We start from the raw sequence: 27,368 nt of genomic DNA on the forward strand, positions 1-27,368 counted from the left end.
CTGGGGCTTCCTTTACCAAGGGTGCAAACAGAGGGAATGGGGTTCTGAGTGGACATAATAGCACCTATGGAGCTTCCAGGTGGAGAGATCCACAAAACGTTTGGATGCTCAGGTCTAGAAAGAGGAGGAAGGTCTGAATGTGGGAGACAGGGTAGCAAGTGAAGCCAGGGCAGCGAAGGAAAAGAACACAGAGAGAATGTTCAGAAAGAGAAGATGCAGGAGCCACAGAGGGTGCCTCTGAGCATATCAGAATCTAATCATCTCACGGAAGGCAGGCCGTCAAAGGAGGATGAGGTCAGAGGCAAAGAAGGAGATGGAAGAAAAGTTACAGAATCCGAGAACAAAAGTCTGTGGTTTTCCCCAACCTCCTGGTGTCATATGCTCAGAGTAGGCGAGAGAAGGACCAAAAAGTCCCACCGACATTGGTCATTATCAGGTCATTAGTGACCTTGGCGAGCATCTCAGTAGCTCCCATTGGCCACTCAGGTGGAGTGAATAAGGTGAGAAAGGACATGAAGTGGAGGGGAGGTCTGATCATATCTCTAATAAACACAGACATGATAATTACAGGTAGATAGTGGTATAGGTAGACAGAGATGTTGATGTGGATAGTGGCAGAGATGCAGACACAGATGTAGACCCAGACCCAGATACATCTCCACATAGAAACAGACTATGGAGCACGGCCAGGTGTCAGCTCTGTAATGTTCAGTCCATATGCTATTAAGCAAAGTATTTAATCCATGTCATCCTTGGCTTAATTTTTGTAATGGAGGGAATAATGGTGCCCACCTAAAAGAGTTCATGAAAGCATGCAGGTAAAACATTTGGCTTCAGGTCTGGTGCACTGGATGCACGTGGTAACGTGAGTCATTAATATTAATATCACCACGCCTTTGTTATGAGAGCTGGGTCGCTGAAGGCGCTGCCAAGGACTGGCCCAGGGGAGCACGGAGATGAACCACGCAGAGAGAAGTACTGGATGGGCTGAAAAGGAAAGAGGTTCAGGTTAGGTATATGTATGTGGCAAAGAGAAGGTACCCCGGAGTCAGGAGCTGGAGACCTGGTGGAACAGGAAGGTATGCTGCATTTTAATACTTCAAAGGAGGTTTGGTGCCAGGCAACAAAGGAGCATGAGCAAGCCAAGTGGGAGCTGAACCGGGATGGAGACAAAGATCACTTATCCTTTCTCAAAATACGGATTTCTTGAGAAATGACTGTGTGGTGTTTGGGAAGCAGGAGATGTATCCAAACACAGTAGACACCCTGCTGCACAGCTTGGAGGCTAGGAAGCAGGATGGCTTGTCCCCAGAGATGTGAAAATTGCTCAAGGTGTGCTGGCTGGACAGCAGCAGGGGACTGCAGACACTCCGATTGAAGAGCATGCAGGATAAGACCCCAGATTACAGAAAAGGAGAGCTAGAGGCTGATATATGTGGATGAAATTACCCTGGAAGTCAGAGCGGTTTTGCATGAGGGTGGAGAAGTAGAGAAAGTGAGTGGAGAGCTAGAAATAGACTCAACTGCTTATAGGATCCATGGCGTGGGGGAGTGTCTGTTCCCTTAGCTGGTGGCCTCCACTTGCAGAGGTTTCAGCTCAACGATGGAGGTGTGGGATGTGTTTGGTAAAAAGGCCATCTATAAAGCTGGTCAGTTTGCTCCTGGGCAGTACAGTACTCCCAGGGAATACAGGCAAGGCCTCAAGAGTCCTGGTGTTTGCCACAACCTACAAAACAGACTTAAAAAAAAAATTGGCTACGGAATATGTAATGAAAATTGCAAAATTGCTACCACAAAATGTTTAATTAAATGTACACAAAACACATCATTATGTCAACTTCATTAATTGTTGAATTTAGTGCTCATTAAAAAATTCCATTACATTTAGAAAACAATTTGTATGTTAGAATTTCCTGCTTTGCACAAACCCCTAAGTAAGCACAATGGTTGTCAAGAAACCTCAGTCAGTTGTAAAATAAATTAGTTTCTCATAACCAAGTTATTTAAAAAATAAAATTATTATAGTTCTTTCAAATTTTTAAAATAAAAATGTATTTAATGGGGAATGCATTTGAAGGTGAATGTTAATATATTTGATATAACATTTGAAAGCCTCCAGGGGCCTATGACAGGCATTCCATGAAAAAGGAAAGATGCAGGTAGGAAGGGAACTCTTACTTCTCACCAAGGAGCAAGTTAGAATCTTCCAGTAACTTGAAGACTCTCTCCTGCTTAGGGATTTTTAAACTGCATGTGCTTGGAGGCCTTTGGTAGTCTGATGAAGCCCAAAGACCCCTTCTCAAAAAAAATGTTTTTAAATGCACAAAGCCAAATGCCCAGGATTACAAAAGAAATCAATTGTAGTGAAATGCCATCAAAGTATTTAATGTTTTGTGATAAAAAGAGAGAGTAACCCATGCTTCTTTACAAAATAACAAGCCTAATTTCAATTCAGGGTAGTGATGACCACATATGATATTGCAAGATATTTTCAACAGCATATAATTTTGAAATATTGGTGGTTTTATTGGTGTGAGACATGAGGAATTGCTAATATTACTATGATTACTATGGTTTGATGCTCACATTTGTAATTGAAAGAAATACTACATTTCAAGACATTAGTGCACATAGGGAAGTAATTTTTTCTCATCTAAGTTCACAAACCTCTAGAATTCTACCCTCAGGTCCCTTATGAGGTGATGGGTCGCTGGTGGAGAAATTGTGCTGTAGTTCCTGTGCAAATAAATGAGCAGAGGGGGCAGACATTAAAGGAATGATGAACAGGAGCAGAAGTGGGCTAGCTGGCACACAGGGACCTCAAACTCAAAGGCGCACCCCAATTTTCAGATCCTCTCTCCAGTCTGTTTCCTACATTCTGGCAGAATCTATTTTAGTTGGTGTTTGGTTTTTATCTCCTTTAGCAAAACCTCATTTGAACAGCACTGAACTTTGACAAATACATACACAATACACACATCCCTCCAAGTAAGAAGACAATTTCACAGATGAGGGGATATAAAGAACAAAGAGCACAAGTTAGTAATTAAAGGATAAAAGTAATAATATACAATTTGGAAAAGGTTAGGAATATTTAGGAAAGATGGACATAACCACAGGATGTGATAATCAACCTTGTTAGGGATTAAAGATGCGCCAACTAAATAATGAAATCTCATTTTTACCTGCCAAATTAGCAAAGATTAAAAAGATTAATATGAAAGGTACAGCATATAATATTGCAATAACTTGGTATGGTGACAGACGGCAATTACATTACATGCAAACATTTTGTAATGTATATAAATGTCAAATCACTATACTGTGCTCTGAAACTAACATGTTATGTCAACTACGTTTCACTTTTTTTAAGTTCCCAAAAAAGTATAAAAAGATGAACAATACCTAGTCTTATGAGAATGAGGTCAAATGGGCACTTTCATGTGTTGCTAGTGGTTATATAAACCACTATGATCTTTCTGAGGGCAATATGGCTATATATGTATCAAATACATAATGTGTGTGTGTGTGTGTGTGTGTGTGTGTGTGTGTGTGTGCATAAAATGTGCATACACTTTAACCCAGGAATGCTACTAGTAGGAATTTATTCTAAATATAAGACTAATATAATTACTTAATTCTAAAGAAATTCCTATGTAAGTGGACAAAATGTAGTTGAAAATTTGATCTAATATAAATATCCTTAGAGATTCATTAAATAATTACAGAATATTCATTCACTATAATAGTAAAAATAGAAGGCATTAAAATGATAAGGCATCTGTTAAGTGTTGAAATAGGAATTTGACTAAACTGTTTCATTACACAAAACACTATAGTGTGACCCATTTATGCCCAAAAAAAGTAAATATAAAAATCACATACAGTTCATATATAAATATTATGTATATATAGAAGCATAACCATTGAAATACTATATATACAAAATATATCATAAAGAAACCAGCAAGGATCTACACTGTACCATTCACAATGATACCTCTCAGAGGTGGGATTTTCATTTTCAACTAAAATAAGCAAATAAAACAATATAGAAAATAAGAATCATTGTGTAATCAGAATGGGAAATAATATGTTTCCGTTTGACAAAAAAGTAACCCATTTCCTGTATCCGCCAAAGGAAGGCTACTTTGAAAGGAGTCCTTGAATGAATAATTGAGCTTTTTCTCTCCTCAACAAGAATTAATTCAGGGCTTTAAAACACTTGCTTAATTGGGTCATTTCGGTTAACACCTGAAAGCAGTAAACTGCGATGACAGCTGAGCAGGGAGCGTCCTTCTGATTATTTCCGAAAGGTCCCAGGATGTCGGTAAAAGCAGCAGACAGCTGACCCGAGCTCGCCCGGGCTGAGGCTGCCCGCTAAGCGTTTCCTGCGAGCCGAGAAGTCCGCTTTAAAAGTAATGACGTTCTGCGCTGACAGAGGTCTGGCTGAAACCCGAAGTGATTCATAGATCCACTCACCCCATGTATACAAAGCACCTACTACAGAAAAGAGCTAATATAATCCTTGCTTAGTAAGGAGAGGGGAGCCCTTGGTGTACACACGCATATATCACAAAACAAGGTGGGGAGATCGTCACGGGTCACGGCGGTTTTCCTGGTGCAGGTGCTGGTCACGCTGGACCACGAATGAGGAAGGGGCTTCTCCAGGCAGAGGAAAGGAGAGTGGGCATTCACCTGGGAGGATGAACAGCTTAAGAAAAAAATGAAACAAGCCTAGTGAGGAATCCTTCCAGGAATGAGGGGTATCAGATTCGACACCATCTTGGGGTTTGCCTGTGCAAATGCTAGGCGCTGAGTCCAGAAGGTTGACTGGGATGGGGCGTGAAGAGCCATCAGACCCCTGGAAGGAAATCCCCTCCCTGGGACCTAAGGCTTGCTGGCGTTGCGTGCTACATGTTTCTTTCTTGAGGGAAGCAGAAGGGATCGGTTCACAGATTGCATCTACTATCTTGGGTTCTTAATCCAGATCTCTCAGGACTCTGGGTGCCTGGCCAGCAGCTAGAAGGCCACCCTGATCAAGGTAGGGAGATGGGTGGTGGGGTGAGGAGGCACAAGGGGGCCAAAGGGCATGGCTTATCTGCAGGGCCCCAGCTGGTTGAGCCATCATGCTCGATTCCTTTTGTGTTTTTATAAACTATCAGGGCCCACCATTTCTGTCCTAAGAAAAAGAACACATGGGGCTGGAGCCCTCTCCCCACTGCCCACACCCCTCCTCGGTGAATTTGCCCATGCTGCTCAGCTGTAACTCACATGTCCATCCGATCGAGTGACGGAGCAACACCCACCCCGGATTTAGTTCCTCTTGTAGAGCTCACATGGAGCATAAAACTATGGGCACCACATCTGGCTGGGAATGAAAGGACAGTGAAATCTTTGACCCATCTGCTCTTGGTGTCTTTAATTCCTTTCTAATTACAACCAAAAATAACAAGTGAGGCAAGCCCTAGTTTGGCAGCCCTCAGAAGGGAGCAGGTATGCTTTGTTAAGAAGTTTAAGCTTTATCCTACAAGATAATGCAGTGTCAGCTGTATAAAGAGGATGAGACAAGATCACATTTAAACACAAGGAAGGCAATTCTGGTGAAAAAACTTCTAGGCTGGGTAGAAAAGCCAGACCTAGAACAAGGGTCAGGAGGCAGAGGCATCAAGCCAAACAGGAGCTGAAGAAACAGCAGGAAGGGACAGAGAGAAGGTGAACAGGGTCAGAGAGGGCAGAGTCATAGAACGTGAAGGTGGCAGGTGGGTGAGGCCAAGCGTGACCTAACAGTTCCAGCCAGAGAAAATGGAAGAAGTTTGAATAGTATTAAGTTATCACAGGACATATAGGAGGGGAAGCAGATTTTTTGTGGTGAGAAAAGATAAGTCCATTGAAGCATGACTATTCAAGACTGAAAACAACCAGTCAGAAATTCTGTGGCCATATGGTTCTGGTTTTGAAAAATAAAAAAGCAAACTGCAGGGCAGTAATCCAATAAGCAGCATATTAAAACATCTTCCCCACACTCATATAATTGCATTGTGTTTAAACTTTCATGTCATATATGTGGTGTGTGTATATATATATGTATCATATATACAATATAATCAATACATAGAACAATTGAAACAATATATATCACATTGGAATATTACTCAGCCATAAAAAAGAATGAAATCCTGCCATTTGCAACAACACAGATGGACCTTGAGGGTATCATGTTAACTGAAATAAGTCAGACAAAAACAAATACCATAGGACCTCATATATATGCAGAATCCTAAAAAATGGTAAATAAAACTGTTATTGTACATTTGCAAGTTGCTAAAAAGAGTAGATCTTAAAATTTCTCATGAGAAAAAAAGCTCCTCTTATCATTTATGGTGACAGATGTTAACTAGACCCTATGGTGTTCATTTTGCAATATATACAAATATCAAATCATTATTTTGCACATCTGAAACTAATTTAATGCTGTATGTCAATTATACCTTAATTTTTGTTTAAAAAGTACTAAAAAACTTAGTGTTTTGAACAAGACTTAGGATTTATCAGTCATATGTACCTTAGTATGACTAAGCTTTCCCCAGCCCAGGTTTTGGAGGACGGGTGGAGAATGTCTGAGAATCAAGCTTTCTCTGAGAAGGAACGAAAATGCAGAAAAATGCCTACGCGCAGCACATCCCTTACAATACGACTGTGCCCAGAGTGACTGCCAGGCCACACTGCCCCATTTCCAGCCAGACAAAGGGTTTATCCAATGACTGTTTCCAAGGCCTTCAAAACCTCTGTCCCTCAACCCCATGTGCCAGAAGGTAAGAAAGCAAAGGGACATTGAGACTTGTTAGTGCTCATCACTCAACTTCCTTCTTGAGGAAACAAATACCGACGATTCAGTATTGTTTTATTGCATGAATACATAGTAGTAAAATGAACACATTTTTCATTTTATAGTTGATTTTCATTCTCTATAACTACTTTAGTAGTCATCAGCTAAGCTTCCCTTACACGGCACACTCTTGTTGGAGTCACATCCTATGTGTCCTGGTAGATCCTCAAAGTGAGCATGTCTCAGCTAAACTACGCATCTTCCAGTTTTCCTCTCAATGAACAGCTTCTGTATCCACTACAATGTAACAAGCCAAACCCAGCTTAGTGGTTTAAAACCACGACTATTTATCTAAGCCCGTGATTGGGCAGGTCAGCAGTTTGGGCAGGGCTCAGCAGAGCTGTTCTCCCGGTCTGAATAAGGCTCCCCGGCTCTCTGCGTTTGTGGCCAGCTCTGCGGTTGGCTGGTGCTGACCGGTTTGGAGGTTTATGATGGCCTTCACTGAAATGCCCACACCTCTTCCCACACGTACTCCTATCCTCCAGTCAGCTTGCCCAGATCAGTTGCCAGAGTCCAAATGCATCAAGAGTCTAAGGGTAATTAATAATGCACACATGTTTTTCCTGGATTTACTGGTGTTGCATTTGTTACTGTTCCACTGGCCAAAGCAAATTGCCTAGACAAACCACACGTCAAGTTGGGAGGATATTACCAAAGGATGTGGAGATAGGAGGTGGAAACAAATTAGGGCCTTTAGTGCAATCAGTTCTCCATCACTGAAGATGTTAACTTAAATTCTCTCCTGTGTACTTCCAAGCTTCTATCCTTGTCCAAACTCCCCTAAACCTCTACAATGCACTCCTAAGAGGTCTACTCACACCCACTCTGGGATCTCCTTCAGTCTTTTCTCCATATAACAGAATGATTTGTACGTCTTTTTTTTATTGACATATAATTGACATAAAATACTAAGTTTCATGTGTACAAGGTAGTGTTCAACATGTGTATACATTGGAACACTTATTGTCTGCCACCATCCAAAGTTAGTATGATGCTATTGACCATATTCCCCATGCTGTATTACATCCCCAGGACTTATTTATCTTATGAGTGGAAGTCTGCACCTAGTGATCCACCTCACCCATTTAGAACCCCCCAAAGCTTTTATCCCCTCTGGCAACCACCACCCTGTTCTCTTTATTTATGAGACTGGGCTTTATTTCGCTTTGGTTTTGTTTTTATTTTTGTTTTTGTTTTTCAGATTCTACTTTTAAGTGAAATCATGCAGTATTTGTCTCTGTCCTGTTTTGTTTAGCATAAACCCTCTAGGTCAATCCATGTTGTCACAAATGGCAAGACTTTGTTCTTTTTAATAGCTGAGTAATTGTCACTGTGTATATCTACTGATGGACACTTAGGTTGCTTCCATTATCTTGGCTATTATAAATAGTGCTGCAATAAACAGGGGTCACAATGATTATGTAAAGCCAAATCTGGTCATTTTAATCTCCTGGCTTAAAATTCTTCCAATAGATTCTGATTGCACTTTAATGTAAAGAACAAAGCTTCCTTAAATGGCTTTTAAAAAGAGTCTTCCACCATGCATTTCAGGTGTACCTGTTACCCAGTGTCACTATTAATAGTGCCCCTTCACTTTCAGAAGTGCCCCAGTTTGGATGAGAAACCACGCTGTCACCCTTCACCTAAAAATCTGTGATCTGCCTCCTACTTAGTGATACTTCTGGCCTCTTTAACCACCACACCCTGCTTTGTTCTGCCCTAGCCTTGCCTGCCTGCTTTCTATGTCCCCAAATGTTCATAAATTCTGCTCCCTTTCCCTGCAATCACCTTCCCTTACCTCTTTACCCAATTAATACCTGATGCCACTTAAGAAACACTGCTTGGAGATATCTTCCCTCGATTCCCAGACAGGTCATCTCTCCTGAAGGATCTCCCTTAGCACCAGGCCCACTCAGCCATAGCGCGCATCAGAGTTCCCATTTTCAACTGAAGGCAAGGACCTCGTCTGGGTCTGATTGCTCACCAGTACATCCGGAACAGGCACAAAACCCCGTACAGTGGATTACAAGGATGGATAATTATTGCATTAGAAAATAAAAGTAATATCTGAAAACATAAACAATCCAACAGTCTAGTTTATTGACAACTCATAATATTGTTTTACAGAGAACTTTTAAATCACATTGAAATAAAATTGGAAAGCAGTGATTGTTGAAGTGCAGAGGAGGAAACGACCCAAGAACGCTTAGTCACTTAGACAAGATCTCTCAGCCTTCCCTGAAGTTCAAGTGAAATGCAAACAGGACTAGAGGCTTTCTGTTTTATTTCTGGGTGACAGCACGTGCACTGAGAAGAGTTAAAATCCCTCCCAAGCTCAGATATCCTTTGGTCACGTGTAACTTTACTTCTGCCTTTGTAGCACTCCGTTCCTTTCTCTTCCTCCCCCCTTCTGCTTCCTTTTTTTCTCTCTTTTTTCATTAGCTATGAAAGCAGAGAACTGCTGTCCAGGACAGTACGTCACAATATACCCCCAAAAAAACCATAAAAATGCAAAGTCTGTATAGAAAGAGGAATGGGCCAGAGAGACATACTACATGCCCTTATTTCTTGGTGTTTGGGAAATTTCAGGTCATAATTCCATTTGAATGTCCCCATCCCCATTACAAGCATGGGTATAATGGATAATGAGAAATCAAAGTAACTAGTTTGTCAGTTCTAGGATGTGACATCATGGCCATTCATTTCTGGGGTTGCTAATGCCAACCAGTGACCTTCTAGGATTATGTACAGCTGAAATGTGAAGAGGAAATTTAATAAGGAAAGGTCAACCATCACTCAATGCACCAATGAAACAAGATTTTTTTTCTTTTACAATAAAATCTCAAATTTTTTTAAAACCAACATCGTATCTTATGATACATATTGAGTGCTTATAGCCCAAACAATAATGACTATTTAAATTATATGGAGAATAGTATTTGCAGAGCTCTTGAGTACTGAAGTCCTAGACATTCCCTTAAAGGTCAGCTATAAAACCAAGTTAATAACTTTGAATAAAAACACCTTTTTCCATCAGGAATTCACAATAAAAATAATCTTTCCAACACAATTTTCCTTTTAACTATGCTTGGCAAAAAGACAAACCTAATAGACAAATTATACATGATTACAAACAAGACTGTTTGGCTATTTGGTGTCATGGATCAAGAGCAATGGTTCCTGTAGCAAGCACGTAATGGCCCCATACAATGCTCACTCACACATGCTTCCGAGAAGAGTTTCAATGGGGCTGCAAGAATGACATGCTTAAACGGCCACACTTTTAGTAGCTATTAAAGTTGCCATGCCACGACTGAACACCACCACCTGGGAGCACAAGGGAGGAAAGGAAGCAAAATGCAATGTACGTAGTTGAGGGGTGTGCAAGCCATCTCCTGGAATGGTTCCAAATATCTAAATTCCTCCTGCCTAGATGTAAATATTGGGCTGGATAACGGCCAAGTAATGACAAGACGTAAGCGTAGCTCAATGTGCTAATGCCAACACCATATTTTTCACTCTTTCTACTAGGTTATTTAAAACAAGAATGTCATTGAATACTAATATTCTCTCTCAATTTTTCTAGTTCCTTGGCAATTACTTAGGGCTTCTACCAAAAACGTGTCTCTCAGCAGCATTCAGTTCTGGAATGTAGACTGTTGAATTTCTCCATGACCTCATTCCACTCCTATCAAACCTGGCATCAGAAAGCTGTTCACCATCATCTAGTCTTTTAGAAAAGAGAAAGAAGTAATGCTTGGTGAGCTGTTATTCCTCACCAGACTCTCTACTTTATGTTTGCATTATTGCACTTATTCTCTGCAGGAGTCACAGAATGTATGGCATGCTGCCATCATTTTTCAGATAACAATACTAGCTTAGAAAAGTTGAGGAACTTGATGAAGTTCACCCTGCTACCAGGAGTGGGAAGCCAGATTCAATCCCAGGGCAGCTCCCAAAGGCTACACCCTTTCCTTTACATTACACTGAACTGAGTGGCCCCACAGTATCCGATCCCCCGGATTTTCAATACATCTATGAGGATATCTATCTGCAGTAAGGACCTGAGTCAAAAAGAACGTGGTTAGGATGACCCTGTGAACATTGCCCCATCCCACTGCAGACTCAGAGTGGAAGAATTCCTTAACCACACCTGTAAAGAATGTTCTAGAAAAAAGGTTCTAGAAATAGATGGTGCTCATTTTGATCCTCGTATGCTTCTATTGCTCTCTGGCCTTCTTTGTCTCATTTATAAAATGGGCACAATAATGCTTACAGGGGAAAATTTTCTAAGAAGTAGGTGGAATCACACAGAGCTTGCAGGGCTGTCTGTATACAGGGCAGGCACACAAGAAAGGTCCACTGGGTCCAAGCGTAAAAAGACATTTTACTGCAAATGAGTACAACTCAGTGCATTGGCCCTATTTTTCAAACCTATTTTTGCAAAGCTTCCCAGTGTTTATCAGGAGACATTCATCATTGTCTCAGTGTTACCTGTGCTGAATGAATCCAGGTCACATGCAGTTATAAATTTATCTTGTAGTCTAATGTCACAACCCTTGGCTGGTCCTAAGGCAAGAAGAAAAAAATACGTATATTCCTAAAAGAACACATCAACCTAAGCAAAGCCAAAGTCACAAGGCAGAATGTCATGAAGGCAACAGACTTCTTTGTTCTGCAAGAATAATATTCTGAGCATAAGGAATACCCAGAGGTTACCCAGTAGAAATAGCATGGGCACCTGGGGTCACCTAATGGGAAGTCAGCAGTCATGATTTATGGCAGGGCTGTATGACGGTAAGGACTCCCGGTGCTGGGTAGGACAAAGGCAGGGAGGGAGGCAGGACTTTCTCCCACCCCTCCCTGCAGCCATGGAAGAGATGAAGGTACACTGTCCCAGACACATAAGGGAAAGAAATTTAATTAACAGTGAGTGATAAGATTTTTCAGGAAAGAGCTGAGATTTAAGAGGAAAGCAATACTTTGTGAGATTCTAATACGCTAAACAAAGAAATCTATTCAGGAAAAAAAGTTCAGACAGGACAGATATGCCTGAGTAGAGATACCTGCAGAGAAGACACACAGCAGAAGCTGGACAACCGAGCTGTCACATGCTGGTGAGTCATCAAACTGTGCCTAACACAGCTGTGTGCCCCTGAGAGCACCCCATCCCAATCCCCGAAAGGAAAAGCCAACGTATGAACCGACCTTGCAGAGCTGAAATTAGAGGAGTCTGGGGTCACCAGAATGTTCTTCTTCAATTACCCTAAACAAAAACCCATTTTGATTCATTTTCAAGGGCCCACCTAGTGTGCAAAGTGAAAGACACCTGCCAAGGAATGTGCGCTTCATCTTCTGTGTCTTAAGGTCATCTAATAGGGTGAGCTGCCTCTTCTCCCTGGAGGCAGCAGCAACACATCCTCCATAGGAGAACTTCCAGGCCCTCAGGTTCCTTTTCCTTATGGCTGAGAGAGGGTTGGGATCTGGGAAGCACATATACTCCTGGGAGATGTTCATTAACCCCTGCATAAACACTCTTGATTTGTGGTAAAGTAGGGTCAAGCCTCAAGGACAGACAGGTGATGGCTGGGGCCAGAGGCAGCCAGGGAGAAGATGGGGAGTAAGAGCGCAGGGTTGGCCAGGGGAGGGCTGTTACAGACAGCAAAGAAGGAGACATAACACGTTGGTCCCCACTGGAAGCAACTGCTGGAGCGAGCAACATTTGCTCTAAAAACATACCCTCCAAATGCCTGCCTCTCCTTCTCCTCAGGCTTTTCCTAGTTGAAGATGAACCACAGGGGACCCAGAACCTGGTGAAGATTCTTATAGCAACAGTGTCCATAACCCTCAGGTTTTTTGAACAAACCCAGTTGCACAAAATATTCTTCTGACAAAGGCTCATCGATAGGCATATAACTAAATGATGGTTTCACGTTAATGCTCTGCAAGACTTCCTACACAAATGATCATTTTTTATCAAAACTATTTTTAAATCATAATTTTTTTAAAGGAAAAAAACAGTAGGACAATATCTTATTATGAAAATATGAATGGTCATTTATGGAGTCCCTCTGTGGGAAGTGCTAAGCATATAAAGAAGAGTAAGGTAAGGCTCCTTCCCTCACAGTCTGAAAGTGTGGGTCCTACCATCTCTGCCTTTTAAGTTAAGGAAGAACAGGATGGACCCTCTGAGAGTCACTGGGCCTGCGTCCCAAGGCCACATCTTCCAACCCTTTAAGTAACCCTTGCCCTCCTGCTGCAAGCATATTATCTGACCCCTGGAAACCTCTGCATCCCTCTCTGGAAGCCCTCTGGGCAACTCCCTGCTGCCTTGATCCAGGACCCTAAAGCTCTGATTCTGACCTCTCCCCGGGCACCTCATCAGGTGACTGCCTTAAACTCATCCACACTGTCCTGGCTTTGGACACCAGCGCAGCTCTACCTCTAGCTGGTGCCTCTGGGATCTGCCTCCTGGGCGGGCCCCGGCTTGGCCTCACCCTCCAGCAGAGAAGTAGAGAGGCTTGACGGGGAAGAAGCTTTGGGGACAAAAGCCCACCAGCCCTTTCTCCCTTGCTGCCCCCTCCTCCATGACTGGAGGCAAATCCATCCTTACGCAACTTCAGTCCTGCTCTGCCTAGATGGACAGGGAACACCCTGGAGACAGGGCTTTCCTCGGCCTTCCCTGACTCTGACTCTTAGATCTTCTTGCTCTCCTCTTTCTGCCCACCCAGTCTCTGCATCTCACATCACCGCCTGCTTCTCTCTCTGAAGAAGCCACACCAGCTTTCTTTTTATCCCTCAGGTGTACCTTGGGATTTTTGACCTCTAACCGTGCTGTTTCCTCTGCCTGGAATTCTCTCATGCCCGCTCTCTGCTTTGCTAGTTGACCCTCACTCACCTTTCAGACCCAGCTGAAGCATCCCCCGTTCAAGGAAGCCTTCCTTGACCCCAAAGACCTTTCTATACTTTTCTATTATGTTCCTTTGTTTATATATATTTGTTTTCATTTTTTAAATTAATGTCCATTTCCCCCACTATTATCCTGTAAACTCCATTAAGAGAAATTGTATCTGTTTTACTCACCATTAAATTCTCAGCAATCAATACCATACCTGACTGACAGGCAGTCAATTCATATTTCTTAAACAAAAGAATAAATGAGTAAAGAATAGACAGTAAAACAGAGCTCAGGTCCTAGAGCCAAACTGTATTGTGTTTCAGTAGTGGTTGCATCACTTACAAGGTGTATGATTTTGTGTAAGATACTTGACCAGGCTCTGTGTTCACACCTTTTTCAATGAAGGCAATACAGGTTTCTCCTTGCACTGGTAAAGTTCACATGAAATTTCAACCAAGTACCTACCCCTAGCATAGGGCCTGACACAAAAACAGGGCTTAGTAAGTAACCTGCTCCCAAAAGCCTATATGCAGATATATGTCAACAACAGAATCACCCATTTACAGAGTTCAGGAGGGAGGCCATGGGGCTTTGGTCATCAAAGGCCCATGACACTATCTCCATTGCTAAAAAAAATTACCTTCATAGCTGTCTTTTTGGGACACCCTTCTTTCTTCTCTTTTGGGTCAGATTCTAGATAGCAATAATAACTATTATATATATTTCAGAATAAATGAGTTTCAGAACCAAAGTCCCAGGCTAGAGACCAGCGTCAGGTGCAGACAGTCCCGGATTGAGGGAGCGCCACAGGGCACACTCCTGTCAGTGGGAAGCCTGCTGTTTTCCACTGAAATTATTACCTGTGTACCTGTATACCAAAATTTTTTATTCCACTTTTGGATACAGTTTGGAGAGGAAATATGGGGCTTTCCATGACATGTCATTGATGTGTAGTGACAAGAAAGAATATTTTAAATCAGGGCTGCCTTGGGAAATTGAGGAGTTTTTGGTTACCGTGAGCTGGCTTTGATGTGTAGACGACATAAGAAACAAACTGCCCACATTGTTTACATAGCGTTGCAAGCTTCAGACAAAATCTTACAACCTGTTCATAATCACATATTTCTAACTACCTGTGCTAAGAGAAAAAAAGCTAAATAGCAAAAATGTCAATTCTCAGGGATTCAGAATAATACTTTTGGGGCAAAAGCTTCAACCTGCTGGCCACTAATAAACTCAAACTCAAAAAGAAACAGATTGCAAAGCAGCTTTAAAGTCTGAAATGTCCTAAAAGGATCATTCCCATGGGCAGGGACGCACAACAACAGGAGTGACAACACGCCCAAAATTGCCCACTTCACACAGTGCGAGCCAACATTTTCCATATAAAGAAGAGCCCTAGAAGGTACAAAAAAGATGGAGTGTGGCTACATTCCAAGATGACCTTGTCGATGGACATCAAAACTTGAATTTCCTTTAATCTTCACATCATGATATGTTATTTTTCTTTTGATTTCTTTGCAAACATTTAAAGACGTGAAAACCATTCTCAGCTTGCAGACTGTACGAAAACAGGCAATGGCTGCATTTGGCCAATGGCTGTTTTCTGACTCCTGACTTAAGACACATAAATACTAACTCATGCCTATCAATTTCCTAATTGCTATTCAGGTCTTCTAGATGCAAACAGAGGGCCTGCCCCCAACTGGACTGCAGAGACTGTGTATTGCAATGTAGAGACCAAAGAATGGGACCAATACAACAAGAATACAAAAATCTATGAAAGAACACTTAACACACTTGACAGTTTCTCATGCAGCCTCACCTATGGGAAGCTTCCATATGAGACCCTTAAAATTCTGAGAGGTAGGCAGGGCAGCATTTATAGATCCTGGCTATAACTGTGGTGATTAAGGTTTAGAAAGTCCAAAACAAAGTTGTAAAAATGTACAACAATAAGTACAGAGTCAGAGACAGCAACTCTGCTTCTAGCTCTAAAGGCACTGCTGGAAGCCAAAACACACAGCATTTGTGGGTAAATGCACATCTCTTCAAGAAGTCACCTTGAATTCAGCCACAGACTGCATGACACAAGAGGTTTGTATACATGTCCACCATCAAAACCTTTGTCTCCACTGCTATGTGGGGTGAGTACTGTCCCCTCAAAATTCATGTCCACCTTGGATAGTGACCTTATTTGGAAAGAGGGTCTCTGCATGAGGCCATACTGGACTGCAGCAGGCCCTGAAGCCAATGACTGCTGTCCTTATAAGAAGAGGCGAGGTCACAGAGAGACACACAAGGAAGGCCACATGAAGACAGAGGCAGATTGGTGCCACATAGCTGCGTGGCTGCATGGCTGCAGGCCACGGTGCGCCGGGGCCCACCAGGGCCCATCAGCAGCTAGGAGAGAAGCGTGGGAATGATTTGCAATCTCAGCCCCAGAGGTTGGCCCCATACACACTTGGATTTCAGACTTGGAGCTCCAGAACTGTGAGAAAACAAATTTCTGTTGTTTTAAGCCACCCAGTTTGTGGTAATTTGTCACAGCAGCCCATGGAAATGAACACAGCTACCCACTAGCACTTTATACTCCAGAAATACCTTTGGCATTTGTTTCCCCAAAGACATTGCTTGTGCTGTTGACTCTAAAGGCAGAACAGACGAAGTCCCTCCCTCCTCCTGTGGCTCGCCCAGCTCCGTCCTTCTCTATTAGCTCAGTGTCGCCTCCCTCACAAACCTCGTCCTGCCCCATCCTAGCAGGAGGGACTGGGGACCCCTCCATTGTGCCCAGTCGGGGCCCTGGGCACCTGCCTACCACACCTACCTCTCTGCAGTGAATGACATCAGTGCACATTGGGCCCGCACCCCCACTGGATCCTACTGGGGAGCGTCCCATGTCTTTGTACTCCCAGCACTCAGTAGATGCTAGTGATCTGTCTCGGGAGGCAATGTGGGGAGCTAGGCTGCAGTCCCAGAGGAAATTCCTGTCTGTTTGCTGTTTCCCCAGCACTGTCTCTGCCACACTTACCGGCTGCGTGACCAGAGCCGAGTGACCTAGACTCTCTATTTCAGTTCACCTCCCTGTGAAGGGGGATAAGGTCAGTTCCTAACCTCTGCAGGAATGAGTCGATGTCCCCATGGGTAAATTGTTTAGAATTTCAGCAGATGCACCTGACAAGTGGCAGCTGCTGTAATTCCTCTGCCCCAGAACCCCAGTGCTCTCTGGCTCTGGACTCAGCAAAGGCTGCAAATGCTTAAAAAAGAGATAACAATTTCAAGATATGTTTAAGAAACCTAGACAGAGGATTTAGGGAGCAGGGAGGGACTTCATCTCAGGCCTGACTGATCCGGATAAGTCACGGCACTTCTCTTGGCCCAGTTTTCACCTGTGTAGTAAGAGGGGCCTGGACCAGATGCCATCCTTGCAACCTGGAACCCATATGTTTGGGGCCTGTGACAGTGATGCTGGCGAGTCTCCAGCCCTGCTCACATTGCAGACCTGGGGGCATCCTATAAATATTTAGGAGTTGTAAGCCTGATCACATTAACCAAACTTCAAGGTTCTCTAGTTAGAAGGAATTACATGAACTCCCTGTAAAAACGCTATTTACTTACTCTTGACCACCAATTTTTCTTGGCAGTTACTTATCTTCCCAGAATAAAAATAAAACTCAAGCCAAATCACCTTTTTACTTAAAGGTGCCACATTCCAAAGAAATCTTTTTTTCCCAAAGCATGTGATCCACAGGTGAAAAGATAATAAAAAGGGCCATTGGTGAAAAAAGGAGACTCTCAATGGACTCAATATTCTCTCAAGTCCTTTTTGGCTCTAATGCTCCCAGGATTACTGAAAATTTCTCTAATGCAATCAACTATAACAATTTATTTCACATTTAATTTTACTCTGGGGCCTCAAGGGCAAAATGTCTTGCGCTAACATTTCAGGGGAAAAAAAACCACAGACAATCCAAATGGCAGGCTAAAGAGTAAAGCACATAAGAGGGGAATTTAAAAAGCTGGAAACACTAGGACAGGAAACAGAAATGAATTTTTGTTTTCCAAAAACCAACCTCAAAAAGGTCAAATGGCCTGGAGAAACAGCAATAGACATGGGCAAGAATGGGGACCTCTGCTGACACGTGTGTAAATGCGGAGCTACTGCGCACCCCCTGGGGGGGGCGGAGGGGAGCGAGGCTGCCATTTCTCAGCCCCACAAATTCTGGGTACCTGTGTGGGCCCAAGGGTCATGTGCAGTCAGATGTGTGAATCAGCAACAAGTTTCCTCTGTTTTCAGAAGCCGCTCACTTTGTTGGGTGTTCAGAGCGGTCGGGGACCTGTTCTCAAACAGGTGACACTGGAACGCACACCTGTCATGGCCCCTGGTGGCAGGGCAGGGGGCAGAAACAGAGAGGCAAGTAGGGCCAAGTGTTGCATCCTTCCAAGAACGCAGGGGCACAGAGAGAATCGCTAATAAGGAGGCTTGCCGAAAGTGCTTTGAAAACAAAGCGCCGAATAAATGAGACAGCTCCGTTGGGCCTTATGATAAACCTCTACATCCAATGTCATTTTTGTCTCCATTTTACAGCCCTGTGAAATAAACAAAGACCCAGCAAACGAGAGCAAAAAAGGCTACTGCTTCAGCGCTCCCTGCAGCAAGGGAGTTGGCCACCATCACTTGCATTTGGAGGAGACTCACAGGCACACAGAAAAGTGAGGAAGATTTATAGTGGGGGGAAAAAAGGAAGCTTCGGGAAATGCCCAGTTGGGAGACTGCTGGTGTGAGGAACCTGTAGAGGGCAAACTAGAAGCAGGCATCCTAGGTGATCGGTTAGGGCTGCATATTTGCCTTTCTTTGGTTGGTCCTAAATTGAAGCAGGGACAAAAGTTAGGGAAGCTGCCAACTCTTAGTCAAGTCCTGGCCACATGGGGCCTATTGTCAGGACAGTCGCTTGGCTTCCTGAATCATTACAGGAGGTTGTGTTTTGACTCGTAATAGTCTGTCTCAGGCAGGCTTCCCGGGCTTGGTCGCTGTACATGAAATGGACTGGTTTCCTGGACTGGTTACAGCAGGCTGTGGGATAAAGTTCTATCTTTATATATGGCCTGGCCATTGTGCATTTATATATTGTCTCTCAACCCTTAGGTATGAGTCTATATAAAAGAAAGTTGGCCAAATAATTACCAACATCGACTCTTAGAACCCGGGAGGACTGGGGGTGTCTTTCAGGCTGCATGCAATATATCAAAACACCTCATAAAAATGATATATTCACCTTTGAAATGTACACATGGCCTAATAAAAGCATCAACCATCTATTTCAAAAAGTAAGGCTATTATGTTACTTTCATCTTCACTGATTTTATGATTATAAAGAAGTTACAGAAAAGAATTCCGTAAATAAATCATTGTTAGGTCAACATTTTCAAAACTCAGGATACACCAGAGGAAAAAGATCTCAAAGGGGTCTTTGGTAACAAATCCTCACCAATGCTTACTGCTCCAAAATACAAACATTGCTCCCTCCATAAACTGTCCCCAAGGTTACGGGCAGAACCTGAGCCCTGCTGAGGTCAACCATGCATGGGTCTAACCAGAGAAGCAATCAGCTTGAGTCCTCCCGTAGCACCAGCTTGAGTCCCAGAGCCTCTTGGCTGTTTGCTTGATGGAACCTCCTTAGGAGCTCAGATAAAGTGCCACGTTCATGATTAGAATTTGAATGGGCAGAAGATAACCTGTGCTCAAAGACATCAGTGTCAAATGTCCATGAAGCCTATTTTCTCTGGCAACCTGGATAAACCATTAAGTGGCTACTGAATGAAGGATTAGAGGCCACCATCGCAGGGGGGGAAAAAAAGTAAATTATGTTCCCTTGCTAATGGAAATCAGGACTCCAGTGTAGCTACAGAGTTCAAGATTACATAAAAGCTAGCAGAGGGTTACTCTCCTGTGGCTCAGAAAATTCTTTTGATAGGAATACACCTAAGAATGGGCCTGCCCCCCTTCCTCAGCCCCACCACCTCCACCTGGTACAATCCATGCAAGCCCAGAGCCCCCCACTCAGATGCTGACACCTCCCCTAACTAATCGCCCTGGCATGAATCACTCTTCCCTGTGTCCCCATGGGACTCTGGGCAAATGTTAAATAAACACCTACACTGTGGGATTATAGCTATTTTTTATACATGTTCATGCCACATGCTGTGAGTTTCTTTAAGGCAAATCTGTGTCTTATTGATCTGTTTTCCTCAGTGCCTGGCATGTAACAGCGCACCTCCCGAAAGCCAAGTAAGGGAAGGATGGCTCTCCTAGCCCTCTGGAGGAAACAGGTTCAGAGAGACCAGCTATTTGCCCACAGTCACAAAGCCCAGAGCTGACAGCCATTGCCGCTTCTTAGCAGCTTGCAAAGTTTTCACATCTTTTCCCTCCAATAAGCTCTGAATGCTGCTTCACTAAGGCGGTGAGGAAAATTCCACAGGGCTCCAGATCAGTCTGTGGATGTAGAGCTCATTCTGTGAGGCTAAGAGGCGTGTTCGGGATTTGTTAACAGCACCAGCCCAGATGCTCATCACCTTTGCTCAGAAGCAACTCCCTTGCTCTCTTTTTCTCCTGTGAAGAATACACAAGTATGGTTTTTGTCAGGTTTCTTCAGCAATCACATATTAATTTTTAATAAGAAAAGAAGACTGCATCTATATGCAATGGAAGGAACACAGGGTCACAACCTCAGGGATAGCGTGGCGAATAAATTCTCTGCCTGCAGCCTCCTCAGAACTCCAAGGTTGAGGAATTTCTGTGTGCCTGCAGGGTTTCTCCTAGAGGGGCCCTGTAATGAATGGATATGAATAGTCTACTCATTAGAAAACATAACCCCTTCTCAGAGGAAGGAATATTTCTTTCATCAGTCTTTGCTTTGGCCTGACTAAAGACAACCCTTTACTCTGACTTTACAACCCCAAGCAACTTTCTAATTATCATTTGTCTTCCCAAGTAAATGTTCCCTCATGGAGGAAAGAGCCGGTCAAAAACCCTGACTATGTTTATCTGCAAGATGTGACAGTCTCCAGTATAAATGAGCAAACCGGCGCACTGCCTTACACACCCAAGGAAAGCCAGAAGGTGTAAAAAGCCACGTCTCTGATATTGCTCACGGGTTTACCACTTAGGCTGTGTCTTCCTGCTCTTTGTCTTCCAGTGACTCTGCCCCCTCAGCCAGCCGCTCTCTGTGCCAGCCTCTTTGTGCATTTTTTCTCTGTGTGGTCCCAACTCAGTGTCACCAGAGTGTCCTTCAAGGCCACACTGGCATGTTTTGGCAGGAAGAAGAAAAAAGACTGGCTTATATGTAATATTTTCTACAATATTGAATGAGAACTCTTTCTGTTCAGCTTCCCCACTCAGCTCAACATGATGACAATTCCAAGGCCCACGAAGTTCTCAGCAAACAGAACAGATTGGCCAAGAATATCACATGTGCCAGATACTCACATTTTCTGACCGCAGTCTCTTGGCCGGACAGCCTCCATCCCTGGGGTGAAGCATGTAATAGAGTCTGACTTTGCTTGCATGTTTTCGACTCTGGGAAGGAAAAGCAGAAGCAGATACCATGAGATGGCATTTTAAATCCTTGGAAAAAGAGCCAGAGATTGCAATGGCCAAGAAGTATTTCATTAAACCCGGGGAGTTCTGTGGGATGAAGTCGCAGCTGTTTTTACTGACTTGCCCAAGTTCCTAAAGCCAGTATAAATTCAAGGTCAGAAAACACAGTTAATGAAGAAAGGTAAAAGCATTGGGATCTTTTAGCCTGGAGTGAATGGTATAGTTAATCGTCCTCAAAATAAGAACAGGTCAGCAGAGGCAATAATCCAAGGATCACCCACAGTGAAAGCTAGGTCCCCTGCCTTGTCCCTCACACCCGCTGCCCTGCCCTAAGGAGCTGGAAAGATGCCCCCTGGGAGTCAGGCGCACAGCACCTCCCAGGGAAGCCTTTCCTCCAGTGCTCGCACACCTGAGCCTCATTAATAAGCTTTTCTAAGGCATTTTCCAAAGTCAGCTGTCAGGAACAAAGAAAAAATACTGTATGCAGGTCTGAGGATGGGTCACAGCCCAAGCTACATGCAAGCAGACAGTCGCAGTAGAACAAATATAGCCCAGCCTCCTGCAGGACGAGCAGGACTGTCTGTCCATTTCTGCCTATATCTACTAGGCCGTGCCCAGCACAGAGAAACTGACTGCTTCCTAGTTCCATCTTCCCTCCACTTCTCTGCTTGAACAAGAGCTCACCTGAACTCCCCTCACCTCAAGGACCACTGCAGTTCTAACTTCCAGGCTGCAGCCTGAGCAGGGTGGCACAGTGGAATATGCACCAAAAAATAGAAGTTCAAAACCCAGTTCTACTGCTTTCTAGCTGTGTGATATCAAGCAAGTCCCTTCCTCCAGTTTGCTTATAGCCAAACTGATTCTTATTTTCTCTGTGTACAAAATGAACGTAGTAACATTTATTAGAGTTGCCAAGAGAATCAAATAAGTCAGTGCATATGGAAAATTGCAATGCCTGTAATACTAACCACCCCTCACTGCTCACTGCACTGGTCCTGAGCTCTGCTTCTGCATCGTCTCTGTAATGTGCGTGCTCCCTGAATCCAGCACTACCAAATCCCGATCCCCTACCCGCTTCCTTGGCTCACAGATTACTTCCTTCTTTTCCATGCCTCACTCTACTTTGCTTTTATTTATGGTTCGGTTCTAGCCGATCTCCTGGATGATGGTTTGCCTTCATGGATTAGCCGCAAAAGCAAAGCGATTTTTAGAGAACACACAGCAAATGGCATCTTGTTTGCAGGATACACTGTAAATCCTTCCTGTCTGGTTTTCCTCATTTATCACTTTTTAATTCCTTAATTGGGCCTAGAGCAAGAAAACTGCTCTTCTAAACAGTCCTTGAGTGCTTTTAAGGCCTTTAAATGAGTTTAAAAGCACTAATAGAACATGGGAAATATTACACACATGTTCAAGTACTGAAGCATGGTCTTGAAATGTATTTGCAGCCCTTTCGAAGTGGCACAGTGAGTTCTAATCAAGGGCTCAAGGGAGCTCTGCCTAGAAGGCTGGTAGGACAGAGGAAGTGAGACCTGTGTGGACCTGCGTCAGACAATTTCAACATCATTGCTCAGCTTCTGCTTGTTTTTGAAAAAGATGCAGTGCAGACTGGCATTTTCCTCTTAGCAGCATTAAATATGTTGATTACCAAAGTCTATATACATTTTCTACAGTTGTGTTGGTTTTTATGGAGGAAAGGGGCAATGAAGAGATTAGGAACATGGCTATAGTCAAAAAATAGGAAAGAATATTTAAATACCTGCAGGATGCTGAATGTGGCCACATAGCCTGGGCTGGGGACAGCACAACATGCAGGGAGTTGGTGCAATGACAGTGGGGTGACAGGGTGTGCTCAAATGTGGCTGCAGTGGGCTTTCAGCCTTGCACGGGCTCTCAGAGAAGAGCTTGTTAGCACGGTTTCTGCACCAACCATCTCCTCAAATCTCAGGATCCCATGAGAACAAAGTCATGGCAAAATTGGAAATCTCATAATGTGGTCGGTTTTGTGGGGGTGGTTTTCTTTTCTAAAATATTTCGTTTCTTGCAACAAGACCCTCTCCAGAAAAGGCAGAGTTCACTGGGTTATTAAATTGCAGTTCGACAAAACTAGCAAGAACCCATCAGCAGAAAAGAAAAGGGAAGTCAGTGATAAGCTCTGCCGTGAAGCCATTAGCCCTGAAAGAGGCTGGGATTTCAGGCCGATTGATGATTGTGTTCACTAAGGGCCTGTTTTTCTCCTTCAGTTCCTCCAGCCTCCAGTTCTGACAGAAGAAAGACTGACCACCCCATAGGTAATGGCTTTGCCTTCGTGTTTGGGTGAAGAAAAACAGCTTTGGCACCCGCCCCCTGATCTGGAATGGTGGCGGAGAGCTGTAGTTCCTCAGGTAGCTGCTTCCTTGTTCCTGGCCACCTAGGCTCTCTCCTGCTGCCTTTCCCGGGCACCTAGGCAGGATCCACTGCCTTCCCCAGCCACAAACCAACCCCGACTTCCAGAAGGAAGGAAACCCTGAAGACAGGCCCCTCCCCTGTTGGTCTGATTCACACCCAGAGTCCCTTCCAAATGCTGGTGGCTGACAACAGGAAAGAGGCTCCAGGCAGAACATGCCTGGGGGCTCTACCACCTGCCCTGCCTCAGCCTGGGGGCCTGCAGCAGTGAGATGCAGCTCTGCTGGGGGGTCCATGCCTTTCTCCCTGGCACAGTCACCTCTTTCTCAAAGTGGGACACCTATGGTGTCCTTCCCCAGCTGGTTCCCCTCTGCCCCTCACCTGCCAGAAACTGCTTGAAATTTGGCACAGTATCCCACTCCTTTCAATGTATGCTAAGAAAAAAATATTGTTTCAATTTATTCTAAAAAGAACCTCCTCCACAAAATGTTAAAATTAAATTTCAGCAAAGACATGTATTGCCATATTGTAAATAAGAAAAAAAAAATTGAGAGACAGCTACATGTTTGACAACAGAAGGCTCATTAAAGCCATGAAATGCCCAGAAGTTCAGTGAGAACTTGAAAAAAGTGCTTTCTGTGTAATAACAGTTGAATGAGAAATGCTAAATTCAAAACTGCTTGTGTACTGTGCTTACAATTTTATAAATATTTGCAAATATATCAATAAAGAGGCGGAAAGGAAAATGAGATGCAAGTATGGTTTATTAGGGTAGAGGGCGTATGGATGGTTTTCGTTTTTAGTTTCTGTAAGGAGTTTTCCTTTAACACAAAAATAATATCTTCACGATGCTCAAGCTGTGATGACTTCTCATTAGTTAGGTGCACCATTTTGCTCACAATGACTCTGATTAGTAAAACGTATCACCAACCTGCAGAGCTTTGAGCAGTTACCAGAATAACTGACCGCATTTCCACCCACCCTTGTTAGTGTCTCAACAGCATTCGAAATGCATTCTGCTCTCGTTGTGAAACTTGGTAATTACATGAGCCTACTTAACCAAAGGGCAACACATGTTATTTCAAATGTTAAAACTTGGCTTGGGTACCTACAAACACCACGGTGAATATATGCACTTTTCACGATGTGAGCACTTTGCCCTCCTATATATGGACGGAGACTCTGAGGCCAGGTGGCAAGTGCTGTCCAGACCACAGGCCTGAGAGGGCCTGGCAGGAACCCTGGATCTGGAACGAGTTCCTGTCATCCAAATAGACATGAACAAGCACAAATCCTTAGGACTTTTTCAAAGATTTATTAATACCTAACAATAATCCCAACAACTAATAAGAAGAAGAATGCATGCTTTGGAGTTCAAAAAACACAAATTGCCAACTAAATGGAACATAAGGAGAAAAAAAAATACCCTACATGTTAATTGTATATATTAGATTTTCAGGAGGGAAATGGGACATTACTTTAAGGGAAAAAATACGAAAAGGAAATTACAGTCTCTTTCACGTATACCAAGAGTCAATCCCAGGCTCTTTCTTGCATTAATATTTGCATTTTAAGCAAAATTCATTACTTTCATTCAAACCACATCAACGTTAAGCTTCCCAGATAGGCCAGAAATGACCAACGCTTCCATTTTAATTAAACTTTGCTCCTGAAACTGGGGCTTGGGTGGGGGCGGACCTGTGTGCAGATTAGTTTCTGTGGCTGAAACAATCTCCTGATGCTCAAAGAATTATCATCTAAAGTGGAAATCCAGGCCAGCCTTCTCTTTGGGGGGATAAAGAACAAGCCAAACCTCTTTTTCAGATGCACTGCTGTGGAAAGGGCAAAAACCATAGAAAGAGAAAGGCTTTGCGCTCCACCTAAATCACCAGCACCCATTATCTCATATCCCTTAAAAACTTCACAACTCAAACTCGTTTCCAACAAGGAGCCTGATTTCTGGTCTCACAAAATGTGGAGACAGCAAAGCAATTTTATTTGCAGAATGAACAGCCTTCAAAGCCCTTTCACAGTCATCATCTCACTTTATCCACAACTCACAGTTGGGAGGCTGAGGCTGGCAGCAGAGGGGGTATTTCAAACGAGCCTGAAGATCCACTCCTGATTTCCTGGTTAAGGCTTTGCCATCCCATTTCATCAGAGGCATCTAATTATACCTCTTCCAGAAACCAGCGAAAATGAGCCAAGGGCCTTGAGAAAAAGGAAAAACCTGGACCAGACTGATAAACACAAAATGATTCGCACACACCACCAACTTCCAGGTATTTCCTATTCATTCTAGGATAAAGAGGAGCTGATGAAGGGGAGGACACAAACACAGAGGGTCTGACTCCCCACCGCCTGACAACTGGCTGACATGAGACAGTGTCTCCATCTCTCAGGAGAAAGGACAAGGCTCCCTGGAATAATCCCACTTCAAGCCCCAAGGTGGAAGGTCGCGGAGCTGAGCCCTGGGGTAGCTGGGACACCCTCACGGGCAGCCCAGGCTCCAGTGCAGACCAACCTAGAAGAAAACCTCCCATGCAGGAGACGCCCTCACATGAGTGTGGCTCTCCCCGAGAGGGATGCATCTTCCTTCTCAGCACAGGAAGGAGCTTGGAAACAAACTCCTTGTGCCTTGCATGGAAGATGGACCAACTAACAAAATCTAGAAAAGAAAACTGGCTCCTGGGAGGAAGAAACAGAAATCTGCTGGAGCTGCCCAAGGCCCCAGGTTCCAGGCCCCCTACCCAAGCACCCATGCTACTGAAATGGTCCTGCAGCTGGAATCGGATCAGAAGACCCCAAAAGCACCTGGGTGGTCTAGGAAAGTATCAGAGGCCAGTCCACCCACACCAGGGACATGGGGCAGGCCTTAATAAGCTGCTGCTCTGCCATCAATGAGGGACATGTATGAAAAAATTCTGTAATACAAAAGAAGACTAGAAAAACAATCAAGCAATCCTCTGTGAAACATTTATTACAAGGAATAGAAGTGAGTTTTAAATGGCATGTGCTTCGCGCCATTTAATTCATGAAAGTGTAGACGGAGGGTAAAAGCTCACATAGGAGGTAAGACAACCAATTGGGACGAAGGTGTACTGCCTGAGTTAATAAAACAAGGGCATTGAAAATACTGTAGCTTGATTTGGAAGGTCTTTCTCTGCAGTGCAAGAGCAGAATCAACACTACAGATCGATGTCAAGGTAGAGACACTTCCCAGAATGCAGAGGAATAGGATAAAGAGACGGAAAAAAAGTGGTACTGGACATCTTATATGTGAAAGACCAGAGCAGATACAGGCTTCAGGAGCAGAACAAACAGGCAAATAAATAGAACAGAATAAAAGTCCCAAAGTAGACCCAATGATTTGGGGCCAAAAAGAAAACTAGGAAAATACATCTAACTTTATGATTGGGAAGTCCGCTGAACAACAAAGCAAAAGACAGACTGATAGAGATGACTAAAAAAAATACACATTTTTAATCTGAACTACACAAATGTAAGAGGCAAGCCACAAAGAAAAACATTTGCAATAGGTAAGAGAGAATAGTTCAATACCGCAAGATAAAGAGTGCTTTAACAAATTTATAAGAAAA

The 27,368-nt window shown here is 43.6% G+C and overlaps 1 protein-coding gene across 4 annotated transcripts in view; it reads right to left on the reverse strand.

Moving 5' to 3' along the window:
- Positions 1-27,368, reverse strand: part of ZMAT4 (zinc finger matrin-type 4) — a 323,506-nt gene that overhangs the window by 199,676 nt on the left and 96,462 nt on the right. For all 4 annotated transcript variants that reach the window (XM_073218831.1, XM_017680843.3, XM_017680823.3 and 1 more), the window contains exon 3: positions 21,274-21,363. In XM_073218831.1, the coding sequence (XP_073074932.1) occupies positions 21,274-21,363 (90 nt within the window). The remainder of the gene's footprint in view (positions 1-21,273; positions 21,364-27,368) is intronic.

This window comes from Manis javanica, chromosome 12, assembly GCF_040802235.1.
Source record: "Manis javanica isolate MJ-LG chromosome 12, MJ_LKY, whole genome shotgun sequence".
NCBI classification, from domain to species: Eukaryota; Metazoa; Chordata; class Mammalia; order Pholidota; family Manidae; genus Manis; species Manis javanica.